The sequence below is a fragment of the Pyrgilauda ruficollis genome, unplaced genomic scaffold (genome assembly GCF_017590135.1).
Source record: "Pyrgilauda ruficollis isolate IOZ18807 unplaced genomic scaffold, ASM1759013v1 scaffold54, whole genome shotgun sequence".
Classification (NCBI taxonomy): domain Eukaryota; kingdom Metazoa; phylum Chordata; class Aves; order Passeriformes; family Passeridae; genus Pyrgilauda; species Pyrgilauda ruficollis.
The window spans coordinates 6,416,763-6,435,780 of NW_024527044.1; the positions used below are offsets into that span (position 1 = coordinate 6,416,763).

At 39.9% G+C, this 19,018-nt stretch overlaps 1 protein-coding gene across 1 annotated transcript in view; it reads left to right on the plus strand.

Moving 5' to 3' along the window:
• The window catches only part of TFAP2D (transcription factor AP-2 delta), a 47,093-nt gene extending 29,810 nt beyond the window's left edge, over positions 1–17,283 (plus strand). The window contains exons 6-7 of the mRNA XM_041480952.1: positions 2,817–2,930; positions 17,064–17,283. Coding sequence (XP_041336886.1) covers positions 2,817–2,930; positions 17,064–17,283 — 334 coding nt within the window. The remainder of the gene's footprint in view (positions 1–2,816; positions 2,931–17,063) is intronic.
• The last annotated feature ends 1,735 nt before the right edge of the window (positions 17,284–19,018 follow it).

Here is a 19,018-nt window from a genome sequence, read left to right on the forward strand (position 1 = left end):
TCTTCCATATGATCAGAGGGACAGATATACCTACATTTACACAGACCAAACCAGAATACTATGAATAATAATTTTATTGTGGAATTGATTACAGCCAGCACAGACTACTCTGGCTCATGACACTTCTCTGATATCTGGTCCTTGGATACCTGGCAACTCTGCCACACTCAGAATAAATCAGATTCATGGGATAATGTTTGCCCCACTCTTGTACACAACACCCGGCATTTGCTCTGGCCACTGGTAGGGATCATGGCCTGCATGGGCTCTTGTTTTGACCCAGTTCAGAATTTTTTCTCTTTTTCTGGTCATATAGTGGATCATCTGACCATGTATCATAAATCATTAGATGCTTCCTATGCAGGAGAGACCATGACTATTTTTATTAATCTGTGCTTCTCTAGGACAGCACAACCATCTTCCTTTGTTTTTTCAAAATCACTGTCCAACTTAGCAAAAAACTGCCAACCCCTCTCCCTGTCCCTACCCCAGGTGATATTTTACTGGTAGTGGAGGCTCTGAGACACCACTTTGCCTAGAAATCCCCTTGAAAAAAAAAAAAAAGTAGGTTACTGCCTTTTGCAGGTTTTCATGTATAATAAAAAAAGTTTTTTTTTCTTTTCTTTCAATCTGCCAACATTCAGTAAAGACTTTTGACACGTGAAGATAGAAGGGAACTTAATTGCACACTTGGTTCTGACACTTTCCTTTGTTAAAATGAAAGAACTTTTAAGATGAACTTTTTCAACAGGTAGAAAGTAGAGGTTGGAGGAAGGAGAGAAGAGCAATGCTGACAGGGCCGACTGGGGATAGTGGGTTGTTTAGAAGCCAAAATGACTGACTGTTTTCAGTTGTTGAAAGGAACTGTTTTTCCTCTAAGGACCTGATTCATTAAAACTGTATGCTGCATTTACATACATTTCTGCTGAATACCTCTCTTTGCCTGAAAGGCTGGGGTGATGCTGTCTTTTCAAGCAGTCGGCATCTAGGTCCATGCAGATGATGAGCATTTGGAGAAATCAGGCTTGGATGGGGTCCAGCAGCACAGCAGGAAATTGGTTTCTGCATCTCCTCTTAGTCAAGAGAGAGCTATCCAAGATCTCTGTTCCCAGCTTGTATCACTGTCATAAAGTGAAGGGTAAAACCAGCTTAAGCACAGCTTAGCACAGTTTTCTTGCTTATAGTTCCACAGTGAAGGACCTTGTTAAGACCAACAAGCTGAGTTTACCACTTTTTCCATTATACCCATGTCCCAAAAGACAGGACTTAAGGTGATAATGAAGAACCCAAACTTTATCTAGGACCAGGTGTGCAATGAGTCTCCTAAAAGGAATCATGGACCAACAGAGATGCTCTTTAGTATTAGAAACTGCCCGTGGGCACTGTGTTTGCATCTATGCTACCAAAGTAAACTGCACACACTCTGAGTCATCAGATTGCACTTGTCCAAGTTACTAAAATGTTAGAATGGCTCATTGAGTTCTCCCAAATATCTTTTGGGCAAGTCCTGGGAGACAGCCCACAACAGGGTTTATTCTCAGGAAGCCACAGGACTTAGGACACCAGAAGGGTATAACTTTATTGCTGTTATCAGATGGTGACAAATGGTCTGCAGGTGTGAGGGTGACCCTTGTCACTCTACACTTCACTGGGTGACACAGTTACCAGGCTACACGTGGTCACTGTGACCAGTACCAGGTTAGTCCAACAAAGATCAGAGCCCCAGCTGAGTGTCCTGATCATCTGGAGGTGACCATGCCCTCCTGATCCCCCATTAATGCCTTTATTTCCAATACAGGCAATGGAGAACTCATGCTAATTTGAACAGGTCCTCTTTCCTTTTTTCAATTAACTGAATCATAAACCAAGTGAACGTAAGTGATGTCTGTTCATTCATGGTCCAGATAATGATCTTCTGAGTACATGAGCTAAATGGAACTGTTTTGTTTTATTTTTTAAAAAGTTTGTTGGTAGAACATTCCTAGGCTAATTTACAAATAACAAGGCAACAACACAAGAACAAAAGGCCTTATTGTTGGACATTTCCTATTGCTAGGTCCATATAGAGGACCTAGCAATATAGAGGAATATAGAGGAATTCCAGGGAATAAATTAAGTCTCCAGGTGCTGAGGCATCCTGAGAAGCCTCAGGGAAGACTGAGTGGGAGAGAAAAAACAGTGAGACCATGTATCCTTTACACAGAAGATGGGCTACAATGCTGGTGGAAGACCAGAGCAGAAAGACTCTGAATTCTCACTATGAGGGGTCCTTCCTTCACAACCCCTTTGTCCTAAGGGTTGGGAGTCAAGAAGGCAAGTCCTAAATATCCAGGACTTCAACTTGCAGAAAAAGCAGTGCCCACAATTTACACAAGCCCATGTACAAGTATTGGTGTATTTACACAAACTAAATAATAGAGTAATTTACACATTTCAGGCATATTCTAATATTGGTTCACCATTTCCTTTAACCATAAGCCTTGCTGCCAATGTAGGTGAGCTAAGCTAGACTTAACACTGCCAGAATGGGTCCTATTCAGGGATTTTAAAATCACATTCCAAAATGTTAACATTAATATGATTTCACAGGGAAAATCTTCCTGTTCAAGAGATTCTGTATGTTGTTGGTTCTGAGAATTTGGGGCAGGTAAACCAGAGATGGATTTGTTTATCTTTAATTTCTGTAACAACACTTCTGCCAAGAAATTCTGTTATGAATGAGATCACTTAGGACATGGTGGGAGTGTTTTGGGAATCAGCTTTATGGGAAAGATTACCAGACCTGTTTTATTGAAGGAGTTCCATTTTCCTTTTAGACAAATATGTAAAGAATTCCAGGACCTTCTAAGTCAAGACAGATCACCCCTTGGATCCTCCAGACCAACTCCAATATTAGACCTCGACATCCAGAGACATTTAACACATTTCAGGTATGATTTTGAAAGAGGAAACTAAAAATCCATACTTTTGATTTAGATTGCATATGATGTTTTAATGGTATTTGTTCCCTTACCTACAAGACATGCAAATAATTAATTAACATCCATAATCCCTGCTAGCTGTGCTTATTAAAAATGCAGGTTTGCCCAGCAATGTAGTTCAAGTTGTCTGCATTCAACCTGCTTCTAGGACCACAATCTGAGTTTGAATAAGGTATTTTCTGGTCAAATCTCCCCATCTGGCCAGAAAGTTGTCTTACTTTAAACGTGAGCCAAATCACAGCTTGCAAGTGGATGGTCCAGAAGCATAGAAACAAATTCTGAACCAATATAAATTAATCAAAATAGAAATAACAGGATGAAGAGGTTGCATCCTTTCCAATTAAATAAATTGTTCCAAAAGGTCCTCCTTGCTACTGAGATAATTTGACAATGTCTTACCAGGATCATTTTATTAACTCTTTGACTTCCAAAGCAGGCTGTCCTTCAAATACATTACCTACTAAAACAATTTTACTGCACTAATTTCTGAAAAACAACTGGAAAATCTGGAGAATTGAAAGCTGACTCACACTAAAAAGCCAGACTAATGATATATTTAGACTCAGTTCTTGAGCAATATTTAATGTACTGGTTTAAACAGGCTTAGAAGCTGTTTTGAAGACAAAGACCAACAGTACATGCATACAAAGTCCAAACTTCATTAGAATTTTATCCTAATTGTGTATAAAAGTGTATAGATATTTTGGGGTCAAAAAGATTTATTAGCTCAGGAGTTGCTGTGCAATTTCACCTTTTTTGCTTTAGGTGATGTGTCAGATACAGCCAGGAGTGATGTGGGATCTTCCAGAGGGCCACTCTGAAATAGTGGGGTCATCTAAGATATCTATCAAAGATAAGTTGGATGAAACATCCTGGAGGTGCTCCTGTCTTTGGTCAGGCCACAGAGGGCAATGCATGACTTGCTGAGGCTACAGATTATTAATTTTTTCCATCCACTAGCCAATATATGAAAAAAAAAATGTGAAGAACTGTCCCAGACAGTTGTTTACAAACCATAATATTAAGCAAGTTTCATAGCCCTGTAAAGATTTAGAATTGTGTTGTATATTCTTTAGCACAACCAGCTGAGCCACTCTTCTTTCACTGGCTGGACAGACAACTTCCATGTCTCTATGTCCCAACATCTGTTAGTTATTAACGTTCTGATAGGTGCTGTGAGAAATAATTTTTAGTCTCTCAGACTTTGAGTGGAATCCCAAAAATACCCACCATTCCACTTCTTCCATACACCCGTTGAGGTGTGGAGAGGCAAGGGTAATTCCCCATCCACAAATGCACACATTCCCGACATTCCTCTTTATTCTTACACACACCTGTGTGCATCCTACCTGTGTAAGAGCACACCTGGACCTCCCCACTCCTTTCTCAAGCACTGCTGTGCATGGGCACACACAGAGCACCCAGGTGTGTGTATGTTTTCCATAATACACACTCCATAACACCCAACTACATGTGCACATCAAGAGAAACATCCTTATTCATGCAGAATGCTCATAGAGGGATTTTAATCAGCTACCTAAGCTTGTGGAAAAAGAGATAATTCCCTATTGCATGTGCACAGAGGAAATGTGATATGAGGTGGCTAATCCCCAAGGATTCCTGTGTTTAGAGTAGAAATAGCAGTCAGGATAAAGTGCTGAAGGCTTCAGCTACAAAACTGTCAACTGGTACTGCTCCCATCCTTCCTTCTCTGATGCACATCAGTAGTTGGAGGGGAAAGCTTCTGCAGGCAGCTCTGGATCAGTCAGCACTTTCTTTCATGTCTGCTTCAGAGCTTAAGTGTTGGACTGAAGATGGGCACCTGGAGGATCACAGGCCTTGATCCTACTCAGGGTCTTCCCTGGCCTTAAGTCAGAGTCTTCTCTGATTGTGCTCAGGGAATGATGAGTGCTGCCAGTCCCAGAGGTGGAGCTGAGACCATATTTCCTTTCCAGCTAGTGTAGAGATGCTGGGGTCGGATCGGCTTCTGACCTGGACTTCTGACTTTGCTCAGATGCCTGTAGGAGCCTCCACTGCAGCCAGCTGTACATCTTCTGCCTCAGTGTTCAGGAATCTCACCTGCATAGCTTGAAAAATCTGAATTAAACAGGTCTAACATAGATATCTACATCAGTATAACTAGAATTTCTCTCTAAACTCCATTGGCTGAACAGTCTGGTCTAGAACTCCATCAGAATGGGAGATTAGCCAACCAGTACACACTAGACACTGTGGGCAGCTAAACCTAATGTAGGCATAAAAAATCATTATTCCCATTCCCTAAATCCACCAGTCTTTACAGTCAGATCATCTCAACACCTACTACCACTACTTGTCTTCTTGAGATTAAATATCATAGAATCATGGAGTGGTTTGGGTTGGAAGGGACATTAAAGACTCTCTAGATGCCCCATGGCAGGGAATTGGAGCAAGATGAGATTTAAGGTCCCTTCCACCTCATGATGATGAAATCTTCAGAATCTTAATATGACGAAATCTTCAGAAATCTGAAGAGATTTTTTTATGGTCATAAAAAAGAAGAATCACACAAATGTATATTATTAAAATAATTTTTAAGATATTGAAAGACTTTTTGAAGAGCTATAGCATCAGATATCTACAGTGTAATTGGATGCAGCCTCTACTACATTGGGGTGAGGGAGTTTTCTTTAGGAATAAATTCCATTACAGCTGTTCAGTGTAGAGCTGTGTACTCCACTTTCTTGTGATGTTACCTGTTCTATGTTAGTTATTAAGACCAGGGTTCACATCCTGGCACAGGTCAGATAGAAGCAGTTTTTTCCCATTTCCCCTGTTTTAAATCTTCAGGTTCACACTTCTCTCTGCAAATGTGTCCAACCTGAAGTACAGGATAGTCCCCATGAAGGGATCAGAGGTGTTGGGTTTGCTCCAACTCCAAACTCAAATTTCACACAAAGCACAAAATGGGAAATCTTCAAAGGAGCTGCCAGTGAGCCTGAGAACTGCTGGATTTTGCATAACCTTATGCAAAAAATCAGAGGCTATTTTGCACCTCTGGTACACCCCTATTTGTGCAGCCACTGTGAACACTGAGGTGTTCATCTGAAACAAATTCAAAAACTCAATGCTCCATGAGGAATGATTTTCCAATATTCTTCAGTCATGAACAGACAACTCAGACTCTTAAATTTACAGTAGCAAATATTGTGCACTACCTGAGCCAGGGTCATTTTCTGGTTTTTTTTTCATTCAACTTTTCTCCCCTTTCAATACATTTTAGAGGATCTTACTGCAGAGAAGTTACATTGATAACTTCACTTATCAGTGGCCAGTTGAAGTTATACTGATAACCTCGAATAATTTCAAATATGTTGGTACTAGCAGATAAAAGTAGTGCCAGAGAAGAGGCATTGACCATCTGCACTTCTCTTCATCTGCAGAATTTCTGGGGTTTTTTTCTACCTGGTCTGACTAGCACTAGCCCAAAATATTCCTGGGCACAGTGGTACATATATATCACCAATAAAAGGGTAAGTTTAGAAATCCTGGAAGCACCAGCCCTTATTACAAACCAGTAAGGTGCTGCCTGTGTTATGAATTTAGATTTAGGGAAGTCCTGCCTTGCCAGGACTGGATCCCAAATCTCATGGGCTAAGTGTTGGAGTAGCTCAGATTTCTAAGCATTACACAAGACTGCATTCAGGAAGAGGTGATAGGTTATAAGGCTGCCCAACCTGTCCTTCAGTTTTTCTTTGAGCTGGAAAGGTTGGAAGGGACCTTAAAGATCACCTTGCTCCAACCTCTCTGCCATGGGCAGTGACACCTTCCACCAGACCAGGCTGCTGAAAGCTCCACTCAACCTGGTCTTGCACACCTTGAACACAAATAATCCTGTGGGTTGTACCCAGCCTGAAAGTCACCACATGAGCTATCCCATCCCCAGTTTCTGAGGAAAAATTCATCATGGAGCCATGGAGCAAACAAAAAAACCCTGAAAAAATCAATTTCCATGACTAAGTGCTGAGACTTTTTGTCCAGACACAGGAGTGTCTTTTTATTGTCCTCTAAAGGCTGATTTGTGCAAAGCATTTTTGAGTTTGCTACAAAAAAAGAGCAAAGTCAGCATATCAGTACCAGAAAAGAACCTGAAATTTTCTATAGCTTTAATGAGAGGAACCTGTTTTTCTCACCCTTTACTTTCAAAGTGGAGAGGCCGTAAGGATCATAGGAGAGTAAAGAGTGAGAAGAGCAAGAGTAAAGGAAAGAGAAGCAAAAATGTAAACAAAAAATAAAGTACTTGCATAAAATTTAGTTTCTTTTAAAATACCTTCTATTACTTAAAATTCAGAGGGTTTTCCCCCAGAATCCCACAGAATCATGTGAGGCTTCTGTGTACATGTGCATGCACCTGAGTATGGAAGGGGAAAATCTGGGAAGTTAATTTCTCATGAAACTTAATCCAGTTTCAAATCCTACAGGTGTCAGTACAGCAGAGGCTTCATCTCTGTTTTTTTCAGGTCCTTTCAGGTAATATAAACCTTTCTTTAGCATTGTAAGATTGTAACATTTAGAGATAGCAAAAGGATAGATGTAAGCAAAACATATGTAAAACACTGAGAATAATTCACTTTAGAAAAGCCCAGAAACAGTAAACCAGGGCAATCATGACCTGCAGCAGGTGAAGACAAGTCTGCTGGAGACACAAGAGCTCTGACATACACACTCAGAGGTTTTATGGCACAGGTACTTGTGAGGGGAGGTGGTAAAGGCTTGGATAACCCCCAACAATATAATTCTGCCTCTAAACCAGCAGAGCTGAATGGTGACATTGCAATAAACAGGTTCTTCTGCTGGATCTGGAACAATGTTAACCAACACAACCATCAAACCCCATCCTTTTCCTGTTAGGGCTGTACAGGTAGATCTGAGGCATGTCAGTATGGGAAATATCCATAATTCCATATCACTCATCTCTGGTATTCTTGCACTGCCCACAAATTTAGTGCATCCAGCCCTCTCCAGCGCAGAGAACCAGACCAGATGAACCAATTATTCTCTGTTGTAGAGATTCTTGCTGTGAAGAAGGGAAGTGTTTCTGTCACATTTCAAAGAAGGAATGAAGACAGGCAGAAATTAAGGCACCTCAAAAAATGCACAAAATTAATCTAATGAACTCTGTGACTTTAGACCTGGACACTGGACCACAAATGTCTGTAATGTTTGGATGCTTCTGTGGTTCCTTGAACTAATTTGGCCAAAACCACCTCTTTCTGTCCCAGAAAATTCCCAGGCACTGCTCAGCCTTGCCTCAGTTGAAAACTTAGCTATGGCCACTACTTTCAAATACAAATGTTTGATTGATAGAGATGGGGCCAGGCTGTGCCAGATCCCTCATGACCTGAGGAATCTCTGTATTCCCACTTTGCTACTGCAGCTAAAGGTGAACCAACAGCATTTTTGAGCTTTAGTTTGAGAACCTTAGAGAGATTCACCTGTCTGGTGAATGGGGAGTCCTAGGGTCATTTTAGGTGTGAAGACACATCCTGTTTCACATGCATCTGCCACTCAGATCAGCATTTAGGGTATCCCTCCAATTGGACCAAATATCCAAATCAATAAGAGAAAAATGAAAAAAAAAATGTATTTTAGATAACATTTCACTCCATTTAAATGGAGAGAGGAGACCTTTTTCTCTCTTCCATTTCACTGTCATATCTGAGATTCAGCCAGGAACCTGAAAGTTAAACTGATATGTCTTCATGTCTTTGTCTTCTTAACCTGCCCTTACATCAGAACAGTTTTGTTGTTTTTTTGGTTGGGTTTTTTACATTTTTAACAGAATTCTTTTCTTGGTTTCCCAGAATCTTGTGTAAACTAGAGTTAGCAGAAAACCCATCAAAAATAACCCACATTCTGTGCTGGAATAGCAAACCATAATACATAAACCTTCAAACAGAAGATTTTCTGATACTATATTCACAAGATCTGTGTCTGTGTCTTGGTTTATACGTACAGACTCCCTGACCTCATCAAACACCATCCTAGCCTCACTTTCTTCACATGTAAAGTTGGGTATAGATACATCTACATTTTCTTTTGGGAAACATGTGTCTGTAAGAATCTGTGGGTTTGGAAATTTCAGATATCCTACTAATGCCATCCATCATATAGGGAAAGATTTCCCACTGATTACTGCAGTTGTATATGATCCTTTAACTTCAAGGCTACATCTAATCAAGATGCAAAATCACACCCAGATCTTCTATTTTATATATAAAGACAGCAAAACAGCAAAGGGAAAACTGCTTTCTTGTAAGTGACACTCCTTTCACTGCAGAAACCTTATAAAAACAGACACACAAAAAGTAATAGGCTCAGAATACTAAAGTTAGGTAATGAAAGCAATCAGCATCCTCATGGATTATTCTGTGTTCTGTCGAGCCATCCAGCTGATATGAAGCACCCTTCCTGTGAAACTGTTTGAGACAAGAGTTTTGTCGCTTCGCTGCTCGCTGAGCCTGGAGCTGTCAGCCTCCTGCCAGTGCCTGGCATCACGCTGACGAGGTGACACCAAAAGTGACAGACAAGAAACCAGAAGCTCAGACTTTGGGAGCAGTGAGAAAGTAACATCCTTCTTTCCAAAGGGGAAAACGGAGCACTGAAACAGGTTTTGAAGCTCAGCGTGTTCTTTAAACTGTAACAAGAAGCCAAGCCCAAAGACTTACTTGTGGGCTGTCTTCAAAGATGTGCTCACCCCCTCCTGTACATTGTTCTCTCTTATTTTTTTTACACTTCTCTGCTTATCAGGAGGTAGAGCAGCTTCTGTTGTAATTCCAGTGATCTCAGTTCACAGCAGCAGCCTCCTGTTTGGATGCAGGGACTGGAAGAAGCCTGGTGCACAATGAAGTTTATGGTGAAACACCTCTGGTGCCCTCTAGAGTTCCCTGATTTCCAGGAGCTCCCTCAGTCTTTGGATTTTGTTAACTGAGAGGAGCCACACTGGTGCCTAGTGCTGAGGCACTACAGAGGAACAAATTGTTTAGGTTATTTTTGTTGGGTTTTTTTTGTTTGTTTTGTTTTGTTTTGTTTTTTTAAATTTTATTTTTACTTATTTTCCTTTTGTTTTGTTTTGTTTTTTCTTTTTTTTTTTAATTTTATTTTTACTTATTTTCCTTTCCTCTTTATTTACTGTAAGTGTTAGAGTGCCTTCTTCTGGGATCATTCCCTCACTTCTTTTCCAATGGAATCCTTTTTTGATCTTTCCATAGTAAGGCCTCAATCACCTTGTCCTGCTCTCCTGATGAAATAAATCCTTTCTAATTTCTAATATTTTTATAGTTTTTTGTCATGGGTTGTATCTTACCATATTCCTTTAAAGTCACAATTTATGGAGTCAAAAAAACAGACAAAAATCTTTTTTTTTAATCTGATTCATTAAAAACTAGGTCCCATAATAATGGGAAAAAATATACATACAAAGAAGCAAAAAAAATCGTTGGGGGTGCTTATATTTTCAACACAGCACTTAAGATTTCTTAAAGGATTTAAGGCGCTCTTGTGTTTCCCAAAAGAAAAAGGAATGCCCTCCTTTCCAAATTAAAAAGGCTGCAAAATTTATTGCATTTTGTCACAAGCATGTTTATAAACGTTAATTCTTGGTTCTTCTCATTTGAGGAGGGCAACAGGTCTTCTTAGCTACATTTCCTCACTGGAAAAATTTATGGATGGTAGTAAATTGAATGAACCTCATCTGTTTCTTTGCCTTCCCATAAAGTAAAGATGAACCACTAAATGTTTAAATTTTGGTCTACAGTTCAGAAACACTCCACAGTTTTTGGAAGTTTCAGGTCTGTTGCCTGTGCAATTCTTCTTAGTGTGGAAGTCCCAAAGTCTGAAATTTACAGATCTGAAATAGATTATCTTCAATTTGGGGCATCAGCTCGAACACTCTCCTCCTATTTTCTCCTTGGCTTTTGCACATGGTAGAAGGAGGTAATCTGCCTGGGAGGACACGTCCTTAGTACACTATGGACAGAAGGAAAACATGAAGGTCTAGTTTGAAGGCAACTTCTGTACTCTTTGGTACTCTGAACCTATAGACTTCTTAATATACACTGCCCATGTTCTGATTTTTGACTATGAGTCTAACTTTTGTCATGGTTAGACCTTCTGAGCTTCTGAAGTGGAGTTATCAACATTTAACTTTCTAAGCAACCTTCACAAGAAAGACCTTGAAATCAACAGAAGCGCCTCAAAGTCAATATTCTCTCCTCTATATTCAGATCTTACTTGTGTCAGTGAAGAGATACAAATATTTTACTATTTCCTTTACAGCCATTAAAAGTCATATCTTACCATCTGTCATCAGCTGTGTGCTGTTGAATTTGGATAATCATGGAGTGTTCACAGTCAAATTCTGAGAAAATTTGACCAATAAGTTCAAGGTTGCTTTGTCTTCATTATTATTATTTTAAAGGGCTTATTTATTTTAAATGAGGATGTAAACATTCAGTGCAGATGGCCTCTTCCCCCCTCCTCCCCCCACTGAGAGGGAAGCTGTTTCTTTTGCTTCATGTCAGAGCTTCACCAGCCTGAGGTATGGAGAAGTCCTTGAGGTGGTTGCCAAACGAGACTCCAAGCCTTCAGGCACACTTGGATCTTTCCACTTTTAAGTAAAGCCATCATTAAAACATGAGCAGACATAATTGCATCATAGTATTGGGCAGAATTACAGGCGGGTCTGGATATCCTTAAGCATCAGGCTTTGTAATGTGTTGGCCTGATATTCTTGCCTTTCTCTGCACCTCTCCAACATCAGAATCATAGATTTCAGCCTTGCCTCTCAGAACAATAAAGTTGGTTTATAGGAGCTGTAGTGGGATGCACTACAAAGCTGAGAATACCCAGAAGACTCCATTATGAAACCACCATGTTTAATTTTAGGCTTATAAACCCAAATGAAAGTATGATAATGCAAGCAACTCCTTTCATAGGTGTGGAGCATACCAAAAATGAACCAATTTCAGTGTGAGCTCAATTAGCCTGGAAAATCAGGCAGCTAAATTTGACTTTCAGGAAACACATTTGAATGCTCTGCCATTAGTCTTCTGTCTGTTATGTCTGATTTAAATGTAAAATCATATTTTCTCCCAAACTTGAAACTTACTTTCATCAGCAAAGGGAAATTATCCAACTTTCTTGAATTTTTCAAAGACTTTAACTTTCAGAGAAGTAAGGACCACCAAAATTAGAGCAAGGGGAATTACTGATAGAAATGTAAGATAAAGTAGAAGATAATATCTCTCGGCCTTTTTATGCTCATTACCTAAAGTGAGCCTAATAAAATACACCCTCATAGGAGCTTGGCAAGAAGGGCTGGTTAGAAATTTTCTATAAAATGATTTCTCCTAATAAGCTTCATGGGAAAATTAAAAGGCTCTGCATATCCCCATTTGTGAAGAAGAGTCTATTCATCAGGAACTGAAAGTAGTCACCACAAGACTCTGCAGCACCATTTCACTAAAAAAATTGGCTTTTTAATAAGAAACACAGGGCTGTGTTGGTGAGAGCTGCCATGTTTAATGTTTACTGGTAACTAGAAGGATAAACTGTGAAAGAAATCAACCCCTTACTCACTCCAAAACATTCTTTTCCTATGAGCATTAGTTTTTAAACCAGAAGTTTCAGATTCTGCTCTGGATAAAGTAGAAATGTCTTGGTGCTTTTATGTAAGCTGGATGTCTGAGCTTCTCATGTAGTCAATGAAGATCTATCTAAGCCTTTTAAGGTGCTATTAGGCATTCCATCCACCCACTGCTGCTTTAAAAGGGTCCTGGTCCCCTCTAACCCCTCTGTATTATTTCTTGTTCACATGACATAGATGTCTGGGTGCCCCAGAACATCTCAAATAGCACCCAAATCACATCTTCTATTTAGGATGGAGCCCTTAGTGTAGCCAGGAGAATGGTGCAGCTAACCATAAAGGAGACACATCCATTTAAGGTGCTAATTCATTCTCCAGACTTCTGTGACTGTATTGAACAAAGCCCCAGGGCCCGATTCATTTGTGTAAACAATTTGAGATACACAAGGGTAACCTTCCCAGCACTAAAGCATCTAGAAGCAGGCTGGACTTCAATCCTATATCATATCCATCAAATCTGTGCAGATGTTCCAAATGTCACAGGACATATCAAATATCTGTAGACTCTTACAGACAGGAAACTCCATCAAGGCCCCTTTGGTGGTAACAGGAGTTTGGCACTGTTGATGTTTACACTGTTGATGTTTACAAATTGGCACCTACACTTATGTACCTTAATATCAGATTTTGTCCCATTCTGGTATTTTCTACAATCTTGTTCAGCATTTCAGAACTTTAAAGTTTGTTCCTACCCCTAAAGATCATTTCTGAGATGATCCCTCTAAGTTTTGAAGGTAGTATTCCCACTTTACTTCTCAGCTCTATTGAGCTGTCAAATGAATACAGTATCATTCCTTTTGTTCCCAAATTGAAAGTTTCAAAAATTGTAAGCCAGAAAGTTTCTTTTCCATTTAATCCTGTATTAAACTTACTGTTTACTTGACCTTCTCAGCCTCTACAATGCCCTGAAAGTAGATTGTAGCCAGGTGAGGGTCGGTCCTTCTTGCCAGGTAACAAGCAATAGGACACGAGAAAACAACCTTGAGTTGAGCCAGGAGAGGTTTAGATTGGGTATTAGGAAAAACTTAACTGAAAGTGTGGTCAGATATTGGAGCAGGCTGCCCAGGGAAATGGTGGGTTCACCATCCCTGAAAGCGTTCAATAATCACATGGATGTGGCTTTTTGGGACATGGTTTAGTGGTAGGCTTGGCAGTGATGGGAGAATGGTTGGACCTGATGATCTGGTGGTATTTTCCAACCTAAATGATTCTATGATTTTATTATTTGCATCTACTGGAAATAAATTAACGAACGAATTAATTAATTAATTAATGCAGATATTTCCAACTTCCGTAACACAGACACTAGTTTCTTTCACTTGCAACATCACAAAGATTTTTATGTGTCTCGGTATAGTCAGTTCCCCAAATCAAGACCCAGAAGACCACACAAGCAATGTAAAAATAATGCAATAACATAACTAGTAATGACACCTTTAATTTCCATTTTCTTGCTTATTGTTTCTGCAAACTTCACCACATTTTCATTTCTCTGGAATTCTGAAGACCAGAAATTATGATAAAATGTGACATAAAATCATTAAATCACCTGACTCTTAAAGTGACTTGAAAGGGCTTAAAATAATCATATATGGTACTGCTGATCTAGTTTTTACAACTATTTAAAACATGACTTAGGATGATGATGATTTCTATATTTCTGGTATGCCAGGCATACCTAAAAAGAAAATAAAGTTAAACTGACGTATGTTTACCTCTTTGCAATGCTAAATTATAAAGATTCACATATCGATACATGTTCAAACTTAAAGCATCCAAACTTTATGTGGTATTATTAATTGATGTCTGCAAAATATTGCTTGTAAATATTTAATTATAATTTTCCTCACATTTCTAACTGGGACTAAATATAAATTCCTGCTTTGAAAAGTGCCTGGAGGCTGATGGATAAATGTTCTAAATGTTAGTTATTTGTAAATAGCCTTTTGGAGACCTTTTATAAAATACTATGCCACTCCCAATCTGAAATGAAGACATATTTCCATATTGAGCACTCATTTGGTTAGAATTCACATATTTTTTGTGTCTTCCCTAACATATCAGCTTTCCTCTCAAATAGTTTTCCCATGTCTAGAAGACAGAAAGGTGACCCAAAAAATATATATTGAAGCCTTTTCCATGGTTTTTTTTTTTTGATACTTACAACAACCTAGCAATTGTCTATGTCCTGTAAAACCTCTTTCCCCTTAGTCCCTACATTTTCACTTTTTTTCTAAAAAGCCTGGAAAGACTGAGAAGGCAAAGTGCAGAGAAAACAGATAATTGAAGTGAAATATTCATATTTCTAACCCTCACATGGGTCTCTGCATCAGATCAGGATTTACTGATGTGGTGCCCAAAACAGCCAGAGAGTCACTGTTGGGACAAAATCTCAATCAGCAGGGAATGGGAAACAATTATTTTTCCTTGTCAGAATCACTGTGATGTGGGCTTTCTTTTCCCCTCACCCAAACCAATATAAAGTATTGATTTTTCAAAAATGCCCACAAACCCAAAAATTAGCTTCTGTTTCTTTCATCTTTGTTCTCTGAGTGGGATTAAAATAACTTAAATGACTTTTGAAAATTTCAATGGCATTTCAGTCTTTGGAATCATCTTTAATTTGTGTTTCTAAATGAAAACTAAAAATCTGGAGGATTAGGGCAAGGTTTTTTGTTTTCACACACCTCTTACCAAAATGAATAATTATAACAAGGAGAACAACTTGGTTGCCCATAAAAAATTTAGGGGTTTTTGCCCTTTCATGATCATCTTATATGGCACACTTAATATGTAGGCAAATGTCACCAAAGTCAATTGTCTAAAAAACAATTTCTAGTGGCACATCCCATGTCCTGTGGTAGTTGGGACATCCTGCTGGTTTGCAACAAGCTCTGGGGTCCCCAGCACAGGAAAGATGTGGAGCTGTTGGAGCAAGTCCAAAGGAGTCCATGAAGATGGTTAGGGGGCAGGGCTGGAGCAGTTCTGCTACAAGGAAAGGCTGAAGGGTTTGGGATTGTTCAGCCTGGAGAAAAAAAGGCTCTGGGGAGGCCTTAGAGCTTCTTCCAATACCCTAACAGGCCCCATGATATCTGGAGAGGGACTTTGGATAAGGGCATAGAGTGACAGGAAAAAGAGGAACGGCTTTCCACTGAAAAAGGGCAGAGTTAGATGGGATATTGGGAAGATATTCCTCACTTTGAGGGTGGAGAGGACCTAGTGCAGGTTTCCAAGAGAAGCTGTGGCTGCCCCTGGATCTCTGGAAGTGTCCAAGGCCAGGCTGGACAGGGCTGGGAGCAACCTGGGATAGTGGGAGTTGTCCCTGCCCATGGCAGAGGTGTGGAATGAGATGATCTTTAAGGTCCCTTCCAACCCAGACAATTCTGGGATTCTATGATCTTCACCAAGATGGTATCCAAGAGATGGGACTTGTGGAAAACTTGCACACTTCTGGATCTACAAGTGGCAGCCAGGAACAATGACAATAAAAATTCAGTGTTTATAAAACCCCCTTATTTAGATGTTTAGATGAAAGGTGCAACAGGGCAAATCTATACCAGTAAATTCAACACAACCAGGGAAGCATTGTTAGAACTGTGTTATTTTTGCAAATAATTGGTTAGAATTGTTCATTAATTCAGCCTGACTAAACCAGCTCTATGTGCAACAATTTCCGTTCATTGCTTGAGCATGGGTATTGGCCATGGGTATTGGCCAGGGTCTGTTCCCAACAGGAACTTCAGATCTCACCCTGTTGGATGGTCCATGAGTTTAGCAGCAGGGATATGACCAAATCATGCCAATTGTGCTGAGGGTTGGAGATGGTATCCTTGGCTTTGCTGAATTTCCTTGTACGGATGCAGTCATACCTTCATTTACAATAACCAGATCACGTTTAAGAGCTATAAAATCACAGAATCATTAAAGGTGGAAAAGACCTCCAAGATCATCAACTCACCTAAGTATGACCCAAAATTGTGAATAAACCACACAGAATTCCTTTTATTTACCTAAGAAGGGGAAGCCAGACTTTATGACACTGGAAAATTAGCAATGCTGCAGAGCCAAGGGCACGGATTCTGTTTTGGCTTCTCTGAAGTCAACAGCCCTGTGTCAGTCTGCACTTGCTGAGAGTCTGTCCCATGGTGTTTCAGAGCTGAGGCTCCACCAAAAACAACCTTTGAAGCTGCATGCAGTCTGCTCTTTGGCTCTATTCCTTTCTTTTCTGTTTCTCCCACAGGTAATAAATAGTTTAGGGAGCAAATCTTGAATTTCAGTATAGCAAAATGAGTGTACTGTAAACTCAGTGTTTGTGGGCGCATTGATATTTATGTGTGTGTGTATTTCTTTCCCTTTTTTTTTTTTTTTTTTTCCCTCTGTCTCCTTCCCATTTGTAGTTTGATCACTCATGGTTTTGGAACTCCTGCAATATGTGCTGCCCTAAGCACTTTCCAAACTGTTCTCAGTGAAATGCTGAACTACTTGGAAAAGCACACATCGCACAAAAACGGAGGAGCGGCGGAATCCGGCCAAGGACACGCCAACTCGGAGAAAGCCCCCCTGCGGAAAACTTCAGAGGCTGCTGTGAAAGAGGGCAAAACAGAAAAGACAGACTAGCTACATCAAACAGAATCTATTTCGAGAGAGTCTTGCTGCTGATATTTTTTTTAAATATATATATCATTGAGGGCAATTTATCTCCAGTGGACCAAATCCAGGAAAAAAAAAAAAAAAGGGGGGGGGGAGGGAGAAAGAAAAAATAGTAAAAAGAAAATAAAAGGAAATAAAAAAGAAAGATTAAAACAGAGAGAAAGAGAGAGCGTGAGAGAGGAAAGTATTCAACCCTAAGAACAGCAGTGTACAGTAATTGTGTGATGAAATTGTCACTTTTTTTAAAATTTATGTTGCTCTAAACTGCTTTTTTGTGCACGTAGTATTTGATTGTTCTGAATGATACACTAACACTGTTTTTTATAAGCACTTCTGGACTTGGCTGAGGTGGCACATGAAATTTGAAGCACTTTCTTCTCCGGCAGCAGAGTTAGGGTCAGTGCATCAGTTGTGGGACACACGGTTCCAGCATCCTGACTTTTCTCTCATGCTGCATAGATTGAAAGAAAGGCTTCCTCTGGTCCATGGGAAATGCCTGATCTACTCACCATTGAAAAACCAATATGGAAATCTGGCAAAAGAGGAATTCTTGGGTCATGGGACAAATGAAAAGTCCTGTACATGGGAATGCACAATAAAGCTGCACTGGAATGAGGCCAGAACCTGTTGGGAATCTGTTCTGACCATTCAAGCAGCAGCCATGGTCTCTTGTGAAAAGAGCATGGCAGACTAAAAGGAAAACAAACCTTGATAGTCTCAGTAAGAGCCCTGATCCCTCTGTGAACTTCAGTTTAAATGGCAGCATGGGCTTCTGTTCTCTATTTTCTCAGCCCCTGGTCCCACAGCACTCTGCCATACCTGGGTCTCTGTTCAACACAATCAATCCAGGCAATTGGAGTCACCTTTTGTGTTGCCTTGATTTTATGATGCTTTCTTTTCTTCAACAGCTTGTTTCTGCAGCTTTATTGTCTTTGTAAATCCAGCTGAGGTGCAGAGGTCTAACAGAATCCACTCACTGGAAATAAAAACAAAACTACAAATAAGACAGGATGGCTTAGTCCACAGCAGCTGAGTGGTAATAACCTTGCTAATGTACTTTTGAAATATTACTTTACCACCTACCACACATCCTCAGCAGAAAACGGAAGGTATAGTTTGAGCTCAAGACTCTTTGGGTCTAGGGACTTTTTTCAGTCACATTCTAACTCCTTCTTCAACGAGACCTTTATTCCATTCTTTTTCTTGTTCCTCTAACATCACCTTATTGAGAAAGTTAGGAAGGAATGGTATTACTGGGAGGGCTTGGTGTTGTTCACCTAGACTCTACTTCAAATCATCAGAACCAGACCTTTTCTTCCAAGGGACAATTCAACTCTTTCTGTGGTAGGAAAAAATGTAGTTGTCCATGTGTAAATGTTTAGAACCATTTGAGATGTTTTAGGTATCTAAGACAGAGTTTTGGCAGTTATGACATGAAACCTTTAGGAGAACTGGACTCTCCTGGAGGATCCCAGAGACAGCAGTAGATAACTGTGGGTGACAAAATCTCTCACACGCATTTTCACTCTCTAGAAGTTGCTAGCATGGATTACACCTTGGATGATCGGTTTAGACTAAACCTTGGGACTGCAACAAATAGCTGCAGTGTTTGAGCCAGATGCAAGGAATCAAAATGAATTAACAATATCACCCTCACCTTTCAAATTATGGAAGGCAATAGAGTGATGATGGCATGATGCTG